This window comes from Sprattus sprattus, assembly GCF_963457725.1.
Source record: "Sprattus sprattus genome assembly, chromosome: 12".
In the NCBI taxonomy this organism is placed as follows: Eukaryota; Metazoa; Chordata; class Actinopteri; order Clupeiformes; family Clupeidae; genus Sprattus; species Sprattus sprattus.
The window spans coordinates 28997210-29019960 of NC_137910.1; the positions used below are offsets into that span (position 1 = coordinate 28997210).

Below are 22751 nucleotides of genomic sequence, written 5' to 3' on the forward strand. Positions count from 1 at the left end.
CAGGTATAAATTATATTTACATGTTCAAGAAAAAATATGATCTCAAAGAGCCATCTGTCCATATAAACAAGGAATGCCTGCAAATTATCCACTGTAATGTCGGGTGTAACTTCACAATTTCACAATTTCAACTATGTACAACTTCAGCGGAAGTAAGTGCACTTTCGATGCTGACACTTTAATACGTGGATCAGGGGCGTAGCCAGGACATTATTTCTGGGGGGGCCAGCTCTGGCCAGTCTTTTATTTGGGGTGGCACTTGATTGTCAAAAACTACTATTTTAAAACTCACACACATGCTGCGAATATGGGGCTTGTAGCGTAAGTGACAAATGTCAATATAAGACGACTTGATAAACAAAATACTAATGCATTTATTCCAGCTTTATACCGTTTCTGTTCAGGAGGGTTTTTTGTATATATATATATTTTTTGTCGTGCTGTGAGTTTGGGGGGGCCGGCAGGGTGGCCATTCTCTGACCAATTGTGGCCGTGGCCCCCCCTGGCCACCACGTGGCTACGCCCCTGGCGTGGATGTGGGTGTTGTAATGTTTTGATTGTTGTTTAAACCAAGATAATGCATAAGAGAAAACATGCATTATAGGTTTGATCTATTGTGCCGATAATTATGCCAACATCTCTTTAAAAAGGGTCCATCTTTGCCTGAGCCCAGTTGTGTTTCTTGATCATATTTTGGCAGCTAGTGGAAACCAAGCATTAACTGTGAACCAATACCAAACCTAACACCAGTTAATTGAGAAATAAAATGTGCCGTTCACCAATTTGGTGGTTGACAACATTATAAACTGAAACCTTATTTTTCCCCCTTTCAACAATTTCTGATTCTCTCTCTCTCTCTCTCTCTCTCTCTCTCTCTCTCTCTTTCTTTCTCTAGGCTGCTCTAAAGCTTTGGCTATTTTTGGCACTCTCTTGATCCATTGGGCTGTATGGTCTATGATTTTGACATAATATCCCCATGGATCTTGTTGACGATGTGAGAGAGATCCAGACTCTCAGTGAATCTCGCCAAAAGCATCTCGTCATTCTGGATGCCCTCCATGAACTCCTCGTAGGAAAGTCCACCTTAGAAAAACAAAACCACACAGACAAACAGATGGAGAGAGGGAGATGGAGAGCGAGAGATACATTTACATGCATACAACAGAAAAGTATACAAATATAAAAGTACTCAAATGTTTTTAAGGGAGTTTTCCTTCCTCTTGTACAAAGTGTTGAGTAAATAAGCACGTACACACGTACAAATAAAGATCATGTATTACAAAAGAGGATCTGGAGAGGATCTTCTTTTTCTATTTTTGGAACGGATTCAGGCCAGACGGTGAAGAGAACCTAGTAACTCTTATTCAGGCACCTAGCCACACTAATCCCTGTTTTTAGCTGATTGATTAAACGAGATTATTTAATTCAAACAGTGCCAATTTCCACATGTTGAGGACTGAGGACAAAAAAGCTGACTGGGGGAAACAACAAGACTGGCACAATAAAGTTAAAAATCTAAAAACTAAAGAGGAAGATTCTGACGACATAAACATACTTACCATCGCCATTGACGTCAATTTTGTCAAACACCATGTTGGTGAAGTCCTCATCAGACATCTCGTAACTTGTCCCACTGATGGCATGGATAGACTGAGAGAAAAAAGAAAAGAGAAAAGACAGATGGGATTGAGATACTGACACTAATGTACTGTTACTCAGGCGGTGAGCGGAGTTAAGAGCTCAATTTCAGTTGTTAAATCTAAGTGTATTTCCAACTGCAGTGGAAATAGGGTGCAACATTGTTAGTGATAATAAGGGAAAGAATTTGAAAATGAAAGAAATGTAAACACATTCTACACCTACACAGAAACACAAACTGGCTACTACTGTGATTACAATACACAACGTTTTTTTTTCTTCTAACAGTAAATTATATCTATAGATGAAATCATTACATGTTATATATTTAAACCTTCACTTTGTGGATTGTGGTCAAAGATCACAGAATTTTTGAAGTCTTGATAGGTGAATTTAAGTTAAAAGTTTTTACCATTTTAGAACTATGCAAATCTTCCTCATATTGCAAAACATGGTTAGTACTTCAACCAGGGGATTCCGTAAGCAAAAGCTCAATTTTCTCTTCTTTCTAAAAAGTAATCTCTCATTGGAATATGACAAAATGTCCTTGCCTGTTTATTATCATTGCTACAAAGGCTGGCTGTGTACAACCCCTGTTGTTTCCCTTCCCCTTCTGCCGCACAACCCTCCCCCTTCCCCCCTTCCTATCTCCACCCGGCCGACCTCAAGTAGATGGGTCCCCCCTTATGTGCCGTGGTTCTGCTTAAGTTTTCTTCCTGCCTAACAGGGAGTTTTTTCTTGCCCCTGTTGCCATTGTGCTTGCACTAAGGGGGTTTAGGCTCTGGGCTCTGTAAAGCGCCTAGAGGCAATTGTATTGTTATGGCGCTATATAAATAAAATTGAATTGAATTGAATTATTGCCTCTGTACTACACTAAGTCTGTCTGTATAGTGTTAAGGTAGGCCATATTTGAAAATAGCTGCACTACAATTTATGAATTTTGCACAACCTTGATACTCAAACTCAGATTCACTGTGTCAAAACCTAATTTATCTTAATCAGTTAATGTCTGTTAGTAAATAAAGACTGCGATAACTTAAAAGTACAGGGAGTTGCAGTCAAAAACAAATCTCTATTCAATGTACCAGTTGTAGGATTTGATCACTAGAGTGCACTGTAGAGCGACATGGTATATTTTTATATAAAAAGCCTATTGTCCTCTATAGTCTATGAGTAGCCTATGTTAGCTTGTTGGTTTATATCCTTGCTGCATTTCACCATCAAAAGTCTTGATGAATGTAAACAAAGGACTACTTATATGCGTTTTATTGAAAAGGGACAGTGTACATTGATAAACATTTCCCAGTAAATGTAAATGCACCAGAATTAGCTAGATTAGCTAGTTTTCATCAGTTATCCCTTGGCAGGGCATGACAGAGAGATATGGAAATAAAATAAATAATACAAAATTATATAATTAAATAAAATAATAATAATAAAAAAATATAGCTGCAAGCAGCGATGGCGGTTTCCTCCTCCAGACATTGCGAACCAGGGAAAAATGTATTTTTGCGACAATTTGTCACTGTATAGAAAAATCCATGCTGCAGACTTGCCAATGGGATATTACATTTCAAATGCATTACTTTGAAGATCCTCAAGGGCCATGGCTTCAAGCTAAGAGTGAGAAGGGGTGTGGTCATCCCTAAATTTCCTTAAATGTTGTGTGTGTGTGCTTGCGCGTGTCAAAGGAGCCTGTCCCTGTGTGTGTGTGTGTGTGTGTGTGTGAGAGAGAGAGAATCTGGAGCGCACACGCGCGCAAGACCAGAAGGGCAGAGGCAGAGAGAAACACCCTAGCAGTGGCGTTTCTACATTAGGGGCAGGTGGGGCAGTGCCCCACCAGACCCACGAGATGGCACTGTTGAGCAGAAGGCTCAATCCATTCCTACTTCGTGGCAAACTATATATATATTTTTATATGCAAAGTAGCGTACATATTTGTGTGAATAAACTTGACTCACAAGCATTATAGTCTTGTTTTGGAGTAATTTGATTTGTGTGTTCTACTGCCTGTGTGCTTGCCATAGGCATGAATGAACGTTATGTCTATATTTCCGTTTCCTGTTTCCGGAGGGTCAAAGACCCACGCTGCCCCACCGTTACCATAGAAACACCAATGAGCGCGAACCACACCGGCCAAAGTTAACATTGAGGCTAGGGGCAATTTCAAATTTGCCCCTAGACGTTAAAGGTGCATTAAGGATTAATAGCTATTCGCTAAAGGTATGCTAGCAGCTAAAACTAACGAAATCTCTTGAAATGTGCTGACTTTGACATTATGACGAACTAATTACTCAACGACTGTCCTTACACAGTCAAACATCAATCATGTGCAACACAAGACTAAGCAAGACGGCAAATAAGCTACTTACTAGATCGACAGAAGGTAATCAAAGTCAGGTCGGCGGGCATCGGCAGGCAAAACTACAGAAGGCAGTTATATGCCTATCGACCCTGCTATGCCATTGGCATAAAAATTGGCATTAAAAGTCATTGTAGCGCCCCAATTTTTTTTAAGCTGTTATTTTAAGGTTAAACTGCTTATCCTAACCCTAATCCTGAAGCATAATTGTTGCATATTGTGCCTTTAACTGCGTAATCTACGTATTCTACGTACTGTAGACTTGGATAATGGGAAACCCGCGAGAACTCTACCCAGAGACTAAGCAAAAAAAAAAAAACATACAGTGAGAGTGAGATCAGGAGTTACAGGAGACTTACAGAAGCGTTCGCTATCGGTAGATTTTACACAATTTTGAAAGAGTTTTTTAATGAATGGATAAGAATGAATAACGTAGATTGTTTGCTGAGGGTGCATTTCAGCACATTGCTGAAGAAAAATTGGAAATACAACGTTTGGGACCACACAGTCCATGCTTTCTATTGAAAACACCTTCATTAATGGACTGCTGGATTTTAACGACAACGTAATCGAGAGGTTTGCTCAAGCAAAGAACCGTGGAGCCAACTTCCTTTTTAAGTGATCTGCATTGGTGAGTCAAAACTGAGCTGAAGGAGATCGTTTTGTTTAATAAATTATGCAAGTTATTGAAGCTATGTGTCTGTCTAATCTTTTTACTTTAATGCTATATTATATTGCGTACCATGTTGGCGCTCTGAGATTATTTGGAACGAAGAGTGCGTTTAAAATATAATGCAATATTATTATTAATATTATTATAGGCAACATCTTTGTGTCGTGCTGAGCGGTAAAGCATGTGACATGTATTTGAAATAGAATGTCTGCTCCCTGCTGGCACTCAAAATGCAGCCCATAGTATACCTGACTGGTCTATATATGTAGGCCTACTGTTATAATAATCAGCTACCTCTATTTTTGTAATGTAATATGACGTCATATAAATTTGCCCCACCAGAAATTTCAGGCTAAAATCGCCACTGCACCCTAGCAATTAGCCAAGCATGCGTATTTCAAATATTCACCAAAAATCTACTTTTCATCTTACAGTCAATTTTTTTTCAGATTTGTGTTTTAAACATTCTCAAGTGTCTTCACATGAACTTGTGATTCAATCAGAGTATCACTTTTTGACCTGTTGATGTGTAAAGCATTGTTTTAGCGTTAACAATTTATCCAATTTGCTTTATATCAATCATTTTTGAAGATATGAAGTTGCCTTTGCACATGGCAACATGTTGTAGTGTCTTCCAGTGACATATCAAGTTTGGTGTTGATTTGTCAAAGATTTGCCAATATATGACTTCATTTCCTGTTTGGCGACTTTTCGGCTGAATTTGAGTGGCTGTACCGGACAAACGGTTGTGAGGATCAAAATTCTGTTGATACCTTTTGTGAGGCTAGGTCTGAAGATCATCTCTGGTGATTTTGATGAAGATTTGCCAAAAATTGTAGGAGGAGTAGGCTTTCAAAGGTTTTTGATAAAACCGGAAATAGCGGAAAATCTATATAACCGGAAATTGACGCCATGGGGTGGGTTTAATTCGTCTTGATCCAGGGAATCCAATGGTACCTCATTTTTGAAAATCGGTCATACGGTTCAAAAGTTGCGTGTGTTACAAAAGTCCAACTTTGACCTGCTGGTGGCGCTAGAGTGGTGTAATGAGAGCCATGAAACTTGGTGTGAATGAAGAAGGGACTGTCCTTAATGAGTGTGCCAAATTTCACAAAAAGTTACCATATGGTTCTAGGGGCTGCCATTGACTCCCATGGCAGGAGAATAATAAATATAGCTGCAAGCAGCGATGGCGGTTTCCTCCTCCAAACATTGCGAATCAAGGAAAAATGTAATTTTGTGACAATTTGTCACTGTATAGAAAAATCCATGCTGCAGACTTGCCAATGGGATATTAAATTTCATATCCAACATTTACAATGCTTTTGCCTTGAAGTTTAGACTGAGTGGAGGTTGTGTGTGTGCGCTTACCCTGTGTGTCTGTGAGAATGTATGTGTGGCACCAAGCTGTGTGTCTGTGAGAATGTGTGTGCGTAAAATCAAGCCTGCGCGTGTGTGAAGACAGACACTGAGTGTGTGAGACGCGCGGAGGAGCAAAGTAGCAGAGAGAGAGACCTTCTACTGAAAATCACCCTAGAAATTAGCCAAGCATGCATGTTTCAAATATTCACCAAAAATCTACTTTTCATCTTACAGTCAACTTTTTTTCAGATTTGTGTACTAAACATTCTGAAGTGTCTTCACGTGAACTTGTGATTAAATCAGAGTATCACTTTTTGACCTGTGGATGTGTAAAACATTATTTTAGATTCAAAAATGTATCCAATTTGCTTTATATCAATCATTTTTCAAGATATGAAGTTGCCTTGGCACATGGGAACATGTTGTAGTGTCTTCCAGTCACATATCAAGTTTGGTGTTGATTTGCCAAAGATTTGCCAAGATATGACTTCACTTCCTGTTTGGTGACTTTTCTGCTGAATTTGAGTGGCTGTACCGGACAAACGGTTGTGAGGATCAAAATTCTTTTCATAACTTTTGTGAGGCATGGTCTGAAGATTATCTCTGGTGATTCTGAAGAAGATTTGACAAAAATTGTAGGAGGAGTAGGCTTTCAAAGGTTTTTGAAAAAACCGGAAATTGCGGAAACTCTATATAACCGGAAATTGACGCCATAGGGTCTGTTCAATTCGTCTTGATCCAGGGAATCCAATGGTACCTCATTTTTTCAAATCGGTCATACGGTTCAAAAGTTGCGTGTGTTACAAAAGTCCAACTTTGACCTGTTGGTGGCGCTAGAGCAGTGTACTGAGAGCCATGAAACTTGGTGTGAATGAATAAGGGACTGTCCTTAATGAGTGTGCCAAATTTCACAAAAAGTTACCATATGGTTCTAGGGGCTGCCATTGACTACCATGGTACTAACATAATAATAGGAAAGCCTACAATAACAATAGGTTACCTCCTACCGGAGGAAACCTAATAATACTAACAGAAACAATAGGTTACCTCCTACCGGAGGAAACCTAAAGATAAGCAACAGTTTGACAAAACAGTGCAGTCATTAAAACAAATGGTAAAAACCAGACAGACAAGGTGTTTGACATAAAAAGAAGTTACGGTGTGAGTAATGCAGTGGCCTAATTATGGTTGCAGGTTTGGTTATTTTTCATCCATTCCTTAAGTTTGTTTTTGAACACTGAAATACTGGCGCACACCCTCACATCAGTAGGGAGGGTATTCTAGAAATTAGAGGCGTGTACTGAGAAGACCGTCTGTCCAAACGTACTGTGTCTATACTGTATAACACAGACCCCCTGATGACTGCCCTAGTTGCCAAGCCATTGGCATCCTTTAGCTTTTAAAACTAATTTAATGGTGGAGGTGCCAGCCCATGTTTTTTTTTTTTTTTTTTTTTTTTTTATGAGACAGGCATCTAAAAACTGTAAGAAACTGTCAAATTTGAATAAATTATACTTTGTTGTTGTATGGCAGTGGTGATAGCTGATAGGTTTCTGGTCTAGATTTTTAAAGGTCTGCTTGTTAAGGGCTCAGATACACATATACGCGTCTTTTTTCAGGCAGAAACGCTTCAGTAACGCCTTGGCAAAGTGCGGCGGCCAAAACAGAAGGGGTGCGCTTCCCTGCCTTGTGCTGGAAAGTTGAGAATAGTTCAACTTTTAAGCGCACCTAAAAAACGCTTCAAAGACGCAACGCGTGGTGGAGAAGGGGCGCACGCTTTAAACGCGCCGTACCATAGGAATCAATGCATTTGCTCGCGTCCCGTTTTTACAAAAACGCGTATGTTTATCTGAGCCCTAAGGGTCTCTATTGATTTAAGAGTTGTTGTACTTGCTTGTGACCAGCTTCTGTAACAGTACGAGATGTGAGAAAAGTGTATGGCATGCTTAAAAAGTTTGGCTGCCTCTGTAGGTAAGTACAGCCTTACATACCTAAAATTAGCCAAGTTAAATTAAACGGTATTGGCCACCTTTTTGACATGTACCATTCCATTAGACTTGAGTAGCCTACATTACACAGTTAATCATGCTTATGAATCTGCACAAGTCAAATGGAGCAAATACAGCCACATTTGTTATGTGTTTTCCACATGTACCAATTACCAGTACATTTTAAATAAAGTTATAGAGTAGGCCTACGTACTGATGTTACATGTTCCTGTTATAAATGAATTAAGGGATAAAGGCAACGGTCTTGGCAGACTTGGTCGACAACGCTTTGGCTGTGTAGTTCTTTGCCCCCACCTTGTCCAATATTTTCATACAACAGGACACCTTGAAGGCCACAATCCAGTCGCAAGTGTATTTAGGCATGCATTTAGCCCACGAAGGAAGCATTTGGTTCAGTTTCAAATTAAGCCAACCTGTTTCACTTGTAGTGCTACTTGTCATGGACATGGACCAGAATAACCTTGGCTAGTTTTCCTGGTTACAATTGATTCCATTGTTTCTAAGCCCAAATCCTTTAGCTTTTCTGATTCTATTTTTGTTATAAAACCACGGAATTCTTCCCGTTTACGCCACTTGGCAAAATGAGAGAATACATTTATTTTGTTTATTAGCTTGCCTGACCACAGAGTAGTCTCTCTCAGGTAGCCTCTATCAATGAATACCTTTTCAATCAAGAACTATTTACTATGGTTGGTTACCACTCTAAGCTTCCAGGGTCTGATCTACGTCATAGGTGTCCAGTTATGAAGAAATATCGGGACACCTGCCAGCCAAACATAAAAGTGTAGGCCTATTCGTCTCCTAGTATAACTATTGATGTCAAACCATTTCTTTTAGAGTCTATGTCAAGACCCTTCCTCATACCTAAAGTGTTTGTTGACAGTAACAGTTTTCTGTTGTTCCTTTCTCCTTTCTTTTTCCTCTAAAAACCTGCTTTCCTATCCTGCAGTTAAAGGAAGGCATTTCAGAAAAGCAAATAACTACATAACTAGATAAGTGCAAACATCAAGACCATACTTACCCTAATGATGATGAGCAGTTCATCGCGATCGATGCATCCGCTGCCATCAACATCATATAATTTGAAGTACCAGCGCAGCTTCTGCTGAACACCCCCTTTCAGCACCAGACTCAGTGCTGCTACATACTCCATGAAGTCAATGAAGCCATCCTGCATGGAGCAAAAAAGGCACAAAGCTGGTTGACTTTGCCAAAAACACCCTTGTGTCTGAAACAAGCTCATTGGTCTCTCTCTCTCTCTATGTTGGTGTGCAGAGGTCAACAACACAACTCCTATGATAACCTTTTTCCATTAGTAATGTAATCAAATAAAACAAATCAACACTCAAAATGTAATTTATTGAGCCCCGAACTTCAAAAACTATTTTAACCAGAATTTGAGATATGCAAAAGCCTGCATTGGGATCTGTTGTGCAGCACAACTGATATCTTTAAATGGCAAAACTAAATCCTGTGACTGTCAAAGATAAGCATGATGGTCTGCTGACATCCGGCCAAGAGTTTTTAGGTCAGCATATTATCAGGATAAGGCTCAACCACGACCTCTCTTTTAGGCCAAACAACTAACTGGCTTAGCAAACGGTCGCCCATGGTCTTTAAGAACCAGATTACCCCCATACATAACCCATCACTTATGGAAGTATGTCCCATCTACAGCAAAATATAGTACAATTGTGTCAGCACTAAAAAAGTGTCCAATACTGTACGGTTGATTTCAATTCTGTTGTGTGGACTGCAATTTTGATTACATTCTTACATTGTCCCTGATTTGTACTAGCGATGATTCAAAGTGTTTTGAATTGGGACACACACTGAATAACAACACATGGAACATATAGTACACATTGTAGATTAACCTAAAGTATGCTATTGTGTAGGCAACTATTGCATCAAAGACAACAAATATTTGTAATCACAGTCTGACAGATACCTTTGACTGAAATATTTTTAGTTATTTATGAATAACATGGTGCTGTCAAATTGGAAAACATTTTTTACCCACAGTCAAATACTTTTACCAATGCCTTAAGACCAGGGATAGATTACTGAATGGGCCTACCAGGCCCAGGCCCAGGGGCCCATGAGCTCAGGTGGCACCTAAGCTAGAGCCTCTGCGTGAAGTCGCTGTAATGTATCTCTTATTTGTTGGCTTTAATTGAGTGTACCTGCACTGTGTTCGGAAATGTGTGAGTGTGCTGTAAATCCTGTTGAGGTACAGGTGAATTTAGTTATTGTGCTGTTGTGGGGGGCTTTTACATGTCCAGGCCCAGGGGCCCATGGTTTCATAATCCGTCTATGCTTAAGACAGCCTATACAATGTAGATATTGTATATAGGCAATATTGTTTATGTGCATCAAAACAGAGAAGCATCTGATATCTTCTCGTAGCTGATAAGTATCGGTGTAAATGCGTCTAACCTAAACTAAATAAGATTAATAAAATGCTTCAAACAGACATCAAATAACAGGCGGAAAGCTGTTGTAGTAGTAGGCGTGCAAGCTGCTGCGCCTCGGCACGGTTGTCATATGGCAGGTTGAGCCAAATTTACAGCATTAGCCATGAGTCAATTATCCTCTAAGCTCGACCTGTGAGTTGTTATCGTGCTACGTGAGGAAACGCTATCGAACTGAGTCATGTCAGGACAGGGACATCATAATATTTACCTGTACTTAGATTCAACACATTGCTGCTAATGTTCTTGATTGCTCAGGTTCAAGAAACTTATTTTAAGTAATGGCAGCAATTGAGAAAGTTTGACTGATTTCCACAATATTGTGCAATTACGGTTTTTTTTATGAAAGAAAGAAGCAAAATTAACGTCTGCTTAGACACAGCTTGAATATTTGAAATATATACAACATAAAAATTGCATTTGATAGCACTTTACACTGTGCCTTACCATCATCAAGTAATTCCATAAAATATAACCCACACGCTACATATTTGGGGTAAACTCAAGACCCCAAATAATCTGTTGTAGAAAGTAGTAAATCATTTATCCTTACGCCATTCATGTCGAAAGTTCTGAACATCGATTGGATGTACGCGTTGGAACTCTCTGACAAATTTTTCAATCCGAAGAACTGCTTGAATTCATAATAAGTGAGAAGTCCCGACGGACATTCCGTCATAAATTTTCTGTACCACTGATGACTTTCGATTTCATAGAGCTCCTCCAACGAACTTTCGGTATTCCCCATATTTTGTTATTCTCCTTTGACACGAATGTGGTGGGGAAAAAAACTCAAAATCTCCCACAAAAAGGACTACATAAACATCCGACGTTTGAACACATTAACTCCTGACGGTGTGACCGAACTGTCGAGAGCTGCTGAGGTCCTGATGAGAGGGAATCCTTGCATCGACCAATAAGAACTGCAAACGCTAATCGCACTAATGCAAGACTAATGCAAAGATAAACGTCACAGCACTCCTGGCATGTCTTAAAGCAGCAATCCGTCTACATAAACACAAGGAACACAGCCAAGAGCAACTACAATTCATTATTTTACACCTTTTAGCATGGCCAGTAGAAATTATTAAAGATCTATTAGATAACTTTGTGTCAAAATAGATTGAGTAAGAATTGTGAACTTAATCAATCATTCACACAATTGGTCAGGCCATAGAAAAAGACACACATAAGATAGATCAACTTGGTGACTTTATTTTGGGGCAGATTTTTTATGTGCTGATGTAGGTAAGATGTTATTTCTCCACATGACCGGGTTGCTGGCAGGAATACCAATGAGCTTGTGCCTATGGTCAGTGTCCCTGGAGAAGCGGTAGCCACAGGTGGCCTTCATTGCGGTGTAGAAGGGGATGAGGGAGTTGGCGCGGATGTTGGTCAGCGTTGACTGTGGCTCCCTGACATGAGAGGTGGCAGCTTTTTGTGGCTCCTGGTTGAGGTCGGAGGGGGGCAGTTGAGCCTGCTTTCGCTGCCTGTTGCACCAGGAAAAGAGCAGCAGGTCCAGCTGCTTGTCCACCACTTTGTTTTTACTGGCATTGACGGGTATGATGGTCTTCAGTGGGTTCACTGGTGTCTGGGGGGAATAAAAAACTATTGTTGTCTGAGTGTAGACTGAGCAATGGAGGGGCTTTGTAAACAGGCATCAATCGCAGACCTGATGACATTCAGTAATGGATTGGTCAGTATTTTGTATTCTTTCAAAACAACTCCATGAGTGTATTGGACTCTGTTTTTTAAGTGCAGCTTGGCACTCACTGGTGGCTTCCCTTGGTTATTAAAAAAAGAAAAGAAAAGTGAGGTTTTAATGTTTTCGATAGTAATTGCTGTTACAACCTATGCCTTATTTGCTTTACAACTTATTTGTATCTGAAATGTGAATTCGGAATCCATTTTCCTTAGCTGACCATGTTCATTTTTAAAGCATTCTGAAAAGGCATGTTGAAATCATGTCTACCTCTTTAGGTCATCATAGCTTCAAAAACATAAAGAAAGATTTTTGGCAGAGAACAATTAGCAATACCAAAATCAGTTCTAAATGGCTTTGTGGAAAGGTTAATGCAATGTATCTAAATTGCATTCCAGATTATAGTACTACCAACCAAACAGCTGTATTGTTGTTATTCAATGGTAAACAGGGGCTCACCCCTCTTTATGCCTAATAAACTGAACCTCCCCACCTGCCTGTACATCCACTCTCTGAGAGAGTAATCTCTGATTACTTAGGTTTCTGCTTAAAGAACTTCAAAACAGGCATACTTTACCTGAGACCTCTCACAAGCTTCTCTACCCAGCGTCATCTCCATGGCAACAGCTAGAATGGTGGACAAGTGCAAAAGAAAACCCGGCAGAAAGCTGTGTGTGATACCCCAACCGTTGGCCACCCCTCAAAAACCTGACACACTCTCTTTCTCTAAGCCCCTGTCTGAAACATTTTACACAATGTTGTTTATAAACATGGTTGGGTTTATGACATCACAATGGGAAATTACATTGACACTTCAAGTGTACAGTAATAGAATGCTGAATTACAATCAAGTTTCCATAAACATTAATAAACACATATCTCATTATTTCAATTAATTTAGCATGTTTGAAAGTATGCTTGAGTGTGAAATTTATCTGGAGTTGTCAAGCTTTTGAAACTTTGGATCAATGTCTGACTAGTATTTGTAAGGACAGATCATAAACATGCACAACACATAAATAAACCTGTACAAATATAATAGACACATGTTTTTTCCCCTCTCGCCTGTTTAACAGAACTATTAAGATATTAGTCTGTTGCCCTTAGGTTAAAAGATAATAAGAAAGTAGGCTTCACATATTGTGGCATTGAGAAAGTGAGTGGTTGTCACTACAAATCAAAAGATATTTTTATTGGAGGACCAAACTAAAGGCACCTTTTTTTAATTTTATGGCAAACACTCCCATATGACAAATCTTAACCATGTTATAGGTATCACAAAGACTACCTCATTTATTATATTCTTCTGTAATTCTCTTCTTTGTGTAGGTCCAAATTGAGCAAAATCAGTGTTTGTCTATGGAGTAATTGCAAACATATAATATGAATCTCCCCTCAGTCTTCTGAGAGACAGCTGATAAGGGGAATAAATATGTCAGATCATTCAATAGCAAGTACCATTGTCAGATAAATCAGTATCACTATATAAACATACTGAGAATATGTCAAAATCACCCAAACCAATTCAGTGTGAGATGCATTTTCAATGCCAAGTTCAGGGTTCAAATCAAATGTATTTGTACGGTGCATTTAATACCAGGAGGTAACACAATGCGCCTCAGAGAAGGAAAATGGGGGGTTACAAACACTTGTAAAGAGACACAGATTTTTTAGATATAAACAGACATAAAGGAATATAGGAACAGGAGGAATTTATGATTCAAAGCATTCATGAAAAATAGCAACATATACAATTTCAAGGCTAAACCGCAAGATTTAGCAAGGGCAATGAAGAGTTCATCTGCACAACAATGAGGAAGCTTGATGCTTGGCTGGCTTCTTAAGAGCGGTTTCACCGAGAGCATCCTTGAAAAATCTCTGGCAGCCCTGTCATGCAAAAGAGCTGAGGATCGGCTTGCATGTCATTCCAAGATCAGCCCAAGAGATCTGTTGCAGTGAATGCTTCCCGAGGTTCACCTGCTGGCACATTCTACACATTATTCACTTGTGTGGTTGACATGGTGACCAGCTACAGTACAGCGGAACAGGACTTACCAGTCTGCATTCCGTCTCCAGGACGACTGCTGGAAGGAACCAGATTGGTGGAAGTGTTTTTATCTGGGGAAGTATTGACCAATGTTGCTCTGAGTCACTTCATAAGCGTGAGAAAGACTTGAGGACAGAAGAGACACCAGAAAGGAAGACTTATCAGTACATTCCATAGCTGTCTATGCAAATCATCAAACCTTACCTGAGTATCAGAAACGTTTGTTTTGAATCATTGCAAACAGAACGTGAAGAAACCAAATCAACAGTCATTTGCCTCATGTTGTACACTGTTTGCCCAATGCAAATGTCGCTGCTGCTTGAGATAGGGGACTACATTTAAGTTTAATTGATTTTGTCTGGGGAGCAGGTGTGCTTCCTTAACCTGTGTTACAAATATTCAAATGTAGTACTTTAAAAAAAAAAAAAACGTGTTACATTACAATTTTATTTTAATACTTAATTAATAACTGATTTACTTGTTTAGTATATTCTAACTGTTTGTTTTTTATTTGCCATACTTTTGATAGCTGTAGCTGCAGTAATATAATATTATGGATGTATGTAAGGAAGTAGACGGAAGATAGAAATCAGTGTACTATATAAACATACTGAGAATATGTAAAAATCACCCTAACCAATTCAGTGTGAGATGCATTTTCAATACCAAGTTCATGGTTGATGACTCATATGAGTTCCCTGTTTCTTTTTTATTACAATGTGAATTCTGGTGTCGTTGTGTGTATTCATAGCATACATTAAGAAATTGTTCTTCAGAATAAAAGTCACCTTTCTCTTTAATTATGGACAACAACCCATTTCTTATGGTCCGGCATTTAACATAAAAAAATGTCAACATACTTTTTGTTAAGTAACTGCAGTAACTGTATAAAACAGTCGTTATTGGTAAAGTATACGTTATACGTTATTGGCAAAGGACACCTCTTGTTTGATCATTTCTGTTGTGGTCTGTCATGAAAACAAAAAGGGTGAGAAAGTCAGACTTCTTGGTTAACATGCAGAGTGTCTCTCTCTCTCTCGTGACATCTCTTAAGTAGCTAACCTTTGACCTTCTAGGAGCATCTCCACCTGGAACATCACAGGGACTTCATGGATCACACCAGAGATTTCCCTCAGCACAGCCAGTAAATGAGCAGGTTTTCCCTGTGACCCAAATCCTGTCAGTGCACCTACATGACGCAAATCTGCACGTAGAGGAATCCTGATCTTCTTATCAGAACCCCCCTCCAACTCATGTCTTTCAGTTGGCCTAGTGACCCAACCTACACCTTGTGGAGTTCATAAACATATTTTAAAATGTTTTAAAACAAAAAATTTGAAATTAATATTTTAAAGCAACACAATTTAAGTTATGTTTTAAACGAGGTATAATGAAATATGCTTTAAATTGTAACAGCAAACCACTGCAAGTGTATTGTTATACACACACAAACGCACACACGCACACACGCACACGCACACGCACACACACACGCACACGCACACGCACACGCACACGCATTCTAAATGTCCCTTCAATCATTTTTTTTTTAATGCTCTTATCAACATGGAAAAGTGGATTGGCTTGCTTTATGCAATGTTATATTTTATTGAAAAACAACATGGCCAAACATGGCGGTACAAAATAAAATTATAAAATGCACATCTCAGATAAACAAGGACTCAGCCTATAGTGCAGTTAAACCATGGCTTAATATTTTCTTTTTTTCAAGTTTGCTGTGAACATAGAAGTCAGGCCTCTTATTTCAAAAACAATAAACCGTAACAGTTAGGTTACCAATAAAAGGTAAGCCTACTACTTCTGTGCCTTCAACCAGCTGCCTGTTGACATTTTCAACAGTGAAGCTTGCTTTTTCTGCACAACACAACTTTTAAAGGTAAACTTTATAAAATAGGGGATGTGGATTGGTCCCCAGAAAGGACTGTATAGCTGGTTACTGAATGAATAGGTTACAATCGCCACAGGTCTGTCCGGTCAGAACAAGAATGGATGATGCCAAAGTCCAATGATGATGAAGGTTTATTGCACACACACATCAAGTGAAGAGATGATGAAGTGAACAGTGAACTGAATGAGACAATGAATATAAATATCGTTGTAAGCGACTTATATCCAATGAAGTTGATCCGTGGTTTCTATGAATGACATGAATCACAAGACGTACAGATATTAACAATTATATATACAACAAGAATAAATATAGTATACACAATGGATGTTACTATAATATGATTATATGCGGATATGTTCCTTTCACACCGTGCCGCGTAACGGTGAACATTCCATATCTCCGTAACAACAGTAACTGATTGAACTGATAGTACCAAGAGTGAAGTACAACTTATACAGTTGACATGATAACTACACTAAATGACTTACATATATGATATGCACTGATATTAACAGACTCACTAATAAACACACATGACAATAGAACACTCACAATCTTAATGACGCACGGCACATGAATGATAGTGAATGTCTCTGATTGATTCCTCCAAACTCCGTAGTGCTCCTCTCTCCAGCTCTGCTCCCACAAAATGGCCAGAGAGGGGGTCGGGCTTATATAGGGGCGAGAGGGGCTGAGACGCATGTCCAGGCATGCCTCAGGGGGAGACTTGAAACGGTCCACAGAGCTATGTGGGTTTCCTTGAAACTGTCTCTGGGGTGGCCAATAGACAGTGGCATTCCACTGTTTACGACCCCCACAGAACCTAGGGATCAGCTGATAGGCTGACCTCTGCCTGGACCCCAGGCCCTGTGAGTGGCCCAAAACAGCAGGGTGCCTAAGCTGATGGCTCTGGGGGAGAAGCCTTTTTTACACTTTCTATTCAGAAGCTTTTTATCATCCATTTCGCCGTATCACGCTCCAATTTTTAAAAAATTTACAACGCGTTAATCGCGCGATAAAAAAATTAACGGCGCTAAAATGGGCTTGCGTTAACGCCGTTAATAACACGTTAAACTGACAGCACTAATATATATATACAGCCGCGGAAAAAAATAAGAGACCACTTCAAAATTATCAGTTTATCTGGTTTTACTATTTATTGGTATGTGTTAAAGTAAAATGTACATTTTTGTTTTATTCTATAACCTACTGGCAACATTCCTACCAAATTTCAAATAAAAATATTGTCATTTAGATAATTTATTTGCAGAAAAATGACAATTGGTCAAAATAGCAAAAAAGATGCAGTGTCTTCAGATCTCGAATAATGCAAAGAAAACAAGCTCATATTCATTTTTAAACTACACAATACTAATGCTTTAACTTAGGAAGAGTTCAGAAATCAATATTTGGTGGAATAACCTTGATTTAAAATCACAACTTTCATGTGTCTTGTCATGCTCTCCACCAGTCTTTCACATTGCTGTTGAGTGACTTTATGCTACTCCTGGCGCAAGAATTCAAGCAGCTCGGCTTCTTTTCATGGCTTGTGACCATCCATCTTCCTCTTGATCACATTTCAGAGGTTTTTTATGGGATTCAGGTCTCGAAATTGGGCTGGCCATGACAGGGTCCTGATCTGGTGGTACTCCATCCACACGTTTACTGGCCTGGCTGTGTGGCATGGAGCATTGCCCTGCTGGAAAAAACACTTCTCAGAGTTGGGGAACATTGTCAGAGCAAAAGGAAGCAAGTTTTTCTTCCGGGACAACGTTGTACTTTGCCTGGCTGAGGTTTGTAAAAGACCATAAGGATTGAAGCAAAGCGGACTGGAGGTCCCTAAGTTCGTCTTCTCTGATGAGTCCAATTTTCAGCTTTGCCCAACACATGGTCGTCTGATGGTTAGACTGAGACCTGGAGAGGCCTACAAGCCACAGAGTCTTGCACCTACTGTGAAATTGGACTCATCAGAGAAGACGAACTTAGGGACCTCCAGTCAGCTTTGGTTCAATCATTATGGTCTTTTACAAACCTCAGCCAGGCAAAGTACAACGTTGTCCCGGAAGAAAAACTTGCTTCCTTTTGCTCTGACAATGTTCCCCAACTCTGAGAAGTGTTTTTTCCAGCAGGGCAATGCTCCATGCCACACAGCCAGGCCAGTAAAGGTGTGGATGGAGTACCACCAGATCAGGACCCTGTCATTGCCAGCCCAATTTTGAGACCTGAATCCCATAAAAAAAACTCTGAAATGTGATCAAGAGGAAGATGGATGGTCACAAGCCATGAAAAGAAGCCGAGCTGCTTGAATTCTTGCGCCAGGAGTAGCATAAAGTCACCCGACGGCAATGTGAAAGACTGGTGGAGAGCATGCCAAGACACATGAAAGTTGTGATTTTAAATCAAGGTTATTCCACCAAATATTGATTTCTGAACTCTTCCTAAGTTAAAGCATTAGTATTGTGTAGTTTAAAAATGAATATGAGCTTGTTTTCTTTGCATTATTCGAGATCTGAAGACACTGCATCTTTTTTGCTATTTTGACCAATTGTCATTTTTCTGCAAATAAATGATCTAAATGACAATATTTTTATTTGAAATTTGGTAGGAATGTTGCCAGTAGGTTATAGAATAAAACAAAAATGTACATTTTACTTTAACACATACCAATAAATAGTAAAACCAGAGAAACTGATAATTTTGAAGTGGTCTCTTAATTTTTTCCGCGGCTGTATACATATATATATATATATATATATATGTGTGTGTGTATGTGTGTGTGTGTGTGTGTGCGTGTGCGTGTGCGTGTGCGTGTGCGTGTGCGTGTGCGCTTGCGCGTGTACTTTGCTTCTGCGTGTGTGTGTGTGCGTTTGTGCGTTTGTGTGTGTATAACAATACACTTACAGTGGTTTGCTGTTACAATTTAAAGCATATTTCATTATACCTCGTTTAAAACAGAAGTTAAATTGTGTTGCTTTAAAATATTAATTTCAAAATTTTTGTTAATGAACATAAAATATGTTTATGAACTCCACAAGGTGTGGGTTGGGTCACTAGGCCAACTTTATGTTATCCAAAACCTCAACCTACCTAACGTAGTGTATACATATACACACTGCCAATATACATTATTTACTGCTGTTAATAAGGTTAAGACCAAGAGTTAACCCTACTATATTTCAAACTTCAATGTACTTATCTTATTATACAACAGTGTACTGCATTATTATGCCGGGTATTAAGGAATGAGGCACATATTTAAACTTACTTTATTACGTTTGACAAGCTAGGTTACTGTCTCCTAGACCAGATCAAAAGCCTTAACATTAAAGTTATTGAGCAGGTATAGTGACAATAGGCTATGTCAATGGGAAAGTTGAAATGTGAGAAGCCTATGTTTTGAGATATGTGTTTGCTAGTGAGAACTTATTTAGGTTAAGGATTCTGAGTGCAAAGTTGAATCTGTAGTTATAGGTGGATGTTTTTTCTTATGTTTATTCAAGTGGTACATAACATAAATAGCTACAGTCAAATGACTTAAAGGCTCATTGAGTCATATCCTTTACTAAAGAACAACACATATTAAGTGCTGAGTCAGAAGATATTTCTTTCAGACTATTACAAGGAGACTGCCACTCTTCTTAGTCGAACAGTGTAATGTTTTGAAAGTCATCCCGTCGAGTTTCACGGCGATATTGATATGTTGCCTCCATGGATACAGAACTGAGTAATTGCTAAGAAAGGTGTGTTCCAAGTTGGAGAAACTGGAATGTTTCTTGCCTTCTGAAGGCGTTGAGTTTGTTTGCCTCACCTGTCGACTCACAAAGGAGGGAGGCTATAACAGGGGGAGGAGGCGGAGGCGGGAGGCCATTTTATTCCACGAAATTGAACATATTTCACACAAGAGGAGAAGGATTTGACCATGTTTATAAGTGTGCGCATATTGTAACATGGGCGCTGTAATGATACACTGATGCCCTAATGATTCGTCTGAAGCAGGCTAATACACCACAAAAAAAATGAAGAAAGGATTTTTGAGTAGAAAGAGTCCATCCCTCTTCGACTCCAACGTCGGCCAAATGAAGGACGGAGGAATGGGTAAGTGCCGCTGTCCTTGTCATTGATTCTTTCCCCACTTTATATTGCTTAAGTTTTCCACCTGAAGCCTACGTAATACAAAATATACAGGACTGTCGTTGTGTCAATGAGCTCGACCTTCGCTCCTGAGAAAGTGACAGGTTTAAGAATTCAGCGCTCCAAGTGGGGGGATCCAGTTAGGACACAGTGGGTCCGACAACTTGTCTCAAACATCACAGATGGCGAGACAGGAAATTAGTAGGCTATTGTACAACTTTTACTGTCTAAACCATTTTAGCATTTTAATTGTAGATACCGTGGCGACGTAGACGAAATATTAAAAGAAACTCCGGATCAATATAGGTCAAAAGCTTAAAGGTCGGCTACTATCTACCACAGGACTTCATATAACAGATATGGTATAGTTTGGGTACGATATAATTATTTTAAAATGTGTTTACGAACGGTGTGAATTTACTTGTGCATCTTTTTTTAGAACCAGTGTCAGTCGGCGTTGCTTTGTTATACAGGGTCAGTCTAATACACTGACAAACTATCAAAATCGTTGTAGAAACATGGGGTAGCCTATATATAGTATAGTATATCTGTATTCCAATGCAAATTTTTTAAATCCTCTTCGCCACTTGACAAAATATTTGCATTAGCATGCAAATATGACCCAGACATTTACAGCTGGGAATGATGAGTGATGTTCCTTAATTGGAACAAAATGAATCTGTTGTTCTAAACCACTTCGTCCTCAAAAATAACCAAAAGGGCATTTAACACAATTTAATACTTTTTTGTCTTTATTAGGCCTATAAACTATATCAGGGAAGTTGTACCGCCACTACCAAATATGCACACACAAAAAAAAATCTGGGTTGGTCATCTAACAAAGACAGCTATCAAAGAATCTGCAGAGAAACTATTTATTGTGTTGACATATGTGTGAAATATGTTCTGTACTCGCTGGTTTGCTCAACCACATTGTGTAGAGGACAGACCTGGTTCCAAATCACTAGAGTTCCAACAACCAACAGAAATAAAACAAAATTGAAATGTAACAGCAAAAAGAGATGCTATATAATTATAGTATAAACTCCTCAGTCTAAAAGACAATTACATGTACCAATGTTCAGAAACTTTAAAAGACAGAAACTATGTAATAAACTATTAAAAAAACAAAGACAAAGAAAGAAATCAGTACATCGGAACTTGTCAAGACACATAATATTAACCACAAAGTCTGTCCATGTTTATGTGGTGCATCTGAAGATCAAAGAGGTCCAAGGACAGCAGTAGGGCAGTGTTTTTCATGTTGCAGTTGTGGCTGCTGATTGGCGAAGGACTGACTGAATAGCTCTGCTCAAGGGCAGATAGAAAGGGCAGCGGTGTTGACAGTCTTTCTTTTCATGGCTTTTTATTCTACATCAAAATGTAGGCTTTCAGCCGTTTTTATTTCATCCTTAACCAAGTCATGCTTTTCAAATCTATGTATTTATTACGGAATGAGTTTCCAAGTGATTATAGAGCATATAATCAGTATGTTATCAATGAATAAGGCCAGACTAGTCTTTGTGATGATGTCTTTTGACACCCCGACTGTATGAAAGTGCATTACAAAAGAAAAAGTTCAAGTTACTGTTACTGAATAAGCTGTGATGATTGTTTACAAATGAGTTTGAAGATTACATGCATCAACATTGCGTTCTGTTTGGTTGAGGGCACTAAATGAAATGTTAATGACATACACAATATGTTCTCCCTCTTTCAGAACATTTGGATTTGGTCTTGGACTCTTCAGCAATTCCAGAATCAGGCACAGCTAAGGTGCGATCTAGACCCACAGTAAATTACTTGAACGCACACACGGTATGTATCAAACTTAACTTTATTAACTTGCTGTTTTTAATTATATGTCAGTCCACACACAGCAAAATGCCATGCTTTATGTTTGTATTGTCTTACTTGTGAGTGATACTAGTGAATGTTTAAAACAACTGGTTGATTGTTTTAAGACAAGGTAGGTTGCAATGCAAAATGCAGCATTGCTTCAAGGCTTCACCCTCCACTTGCGTTCGGTTCCATCTTTGAAGACGAATTTGAATTTTCCCTTCAATGTGCCCTTTGTTGTCTGTGGCCACCCTCTCTCTTGCCCAATGAAGGGCGTTTCCGTGATCAATGATCTTTGTGTGGTGATCTCGGGTGCGTTCCAGCACCTGTTTCAGTGCTTGGTTTTCACTAATTATTGGTGAGGAACCTTTAGTCTTATAGACAGAGCTCCTTTTTGTATACTGTTCAGTATGACAAGTGGTATTGTGGCACTGTGATAGGTGAATGGGGTGGTAATAGAAAGCCTGTTACTATGAGGTATGGAGACTTCGTTACTGCATAACAAGGCAGCGTGTTAGGTGATTAGATGCTCGAAGAACAAAGGGCAAGAATGAAAGCTGTATTCCCATTCAGACTTCTATGTACAAGTGCTGTGTGTACAT

General features: G+C 39.2%; 1 protein-coding gene across 1 annotated transcript; it reads right to left on the minus strand.

Moving 5' to 3' along the window:
• Positions 1–952: 952 nt before the first annotated feature.
• LOC308373602 (guanylyl cyclase-activating protein 1-like) lies at positions 953–11266 on the minus strand (the record flags this gene model as incomplete). The annotated part of the gene is made up of 4 exons (XM_080849172.1): positions 953–1083; positions 1560–1650; positions 9066–9215; positions 11072–11266. 4 exons carry the CDS (start codon positions 11264–11266, stop codon positions 953–955), a joined length of 567 nt encoding a protein of 188 aa, XP_080705298.1.
• Positions 11267–22751: the final 11485 nt, after the last annotated feature.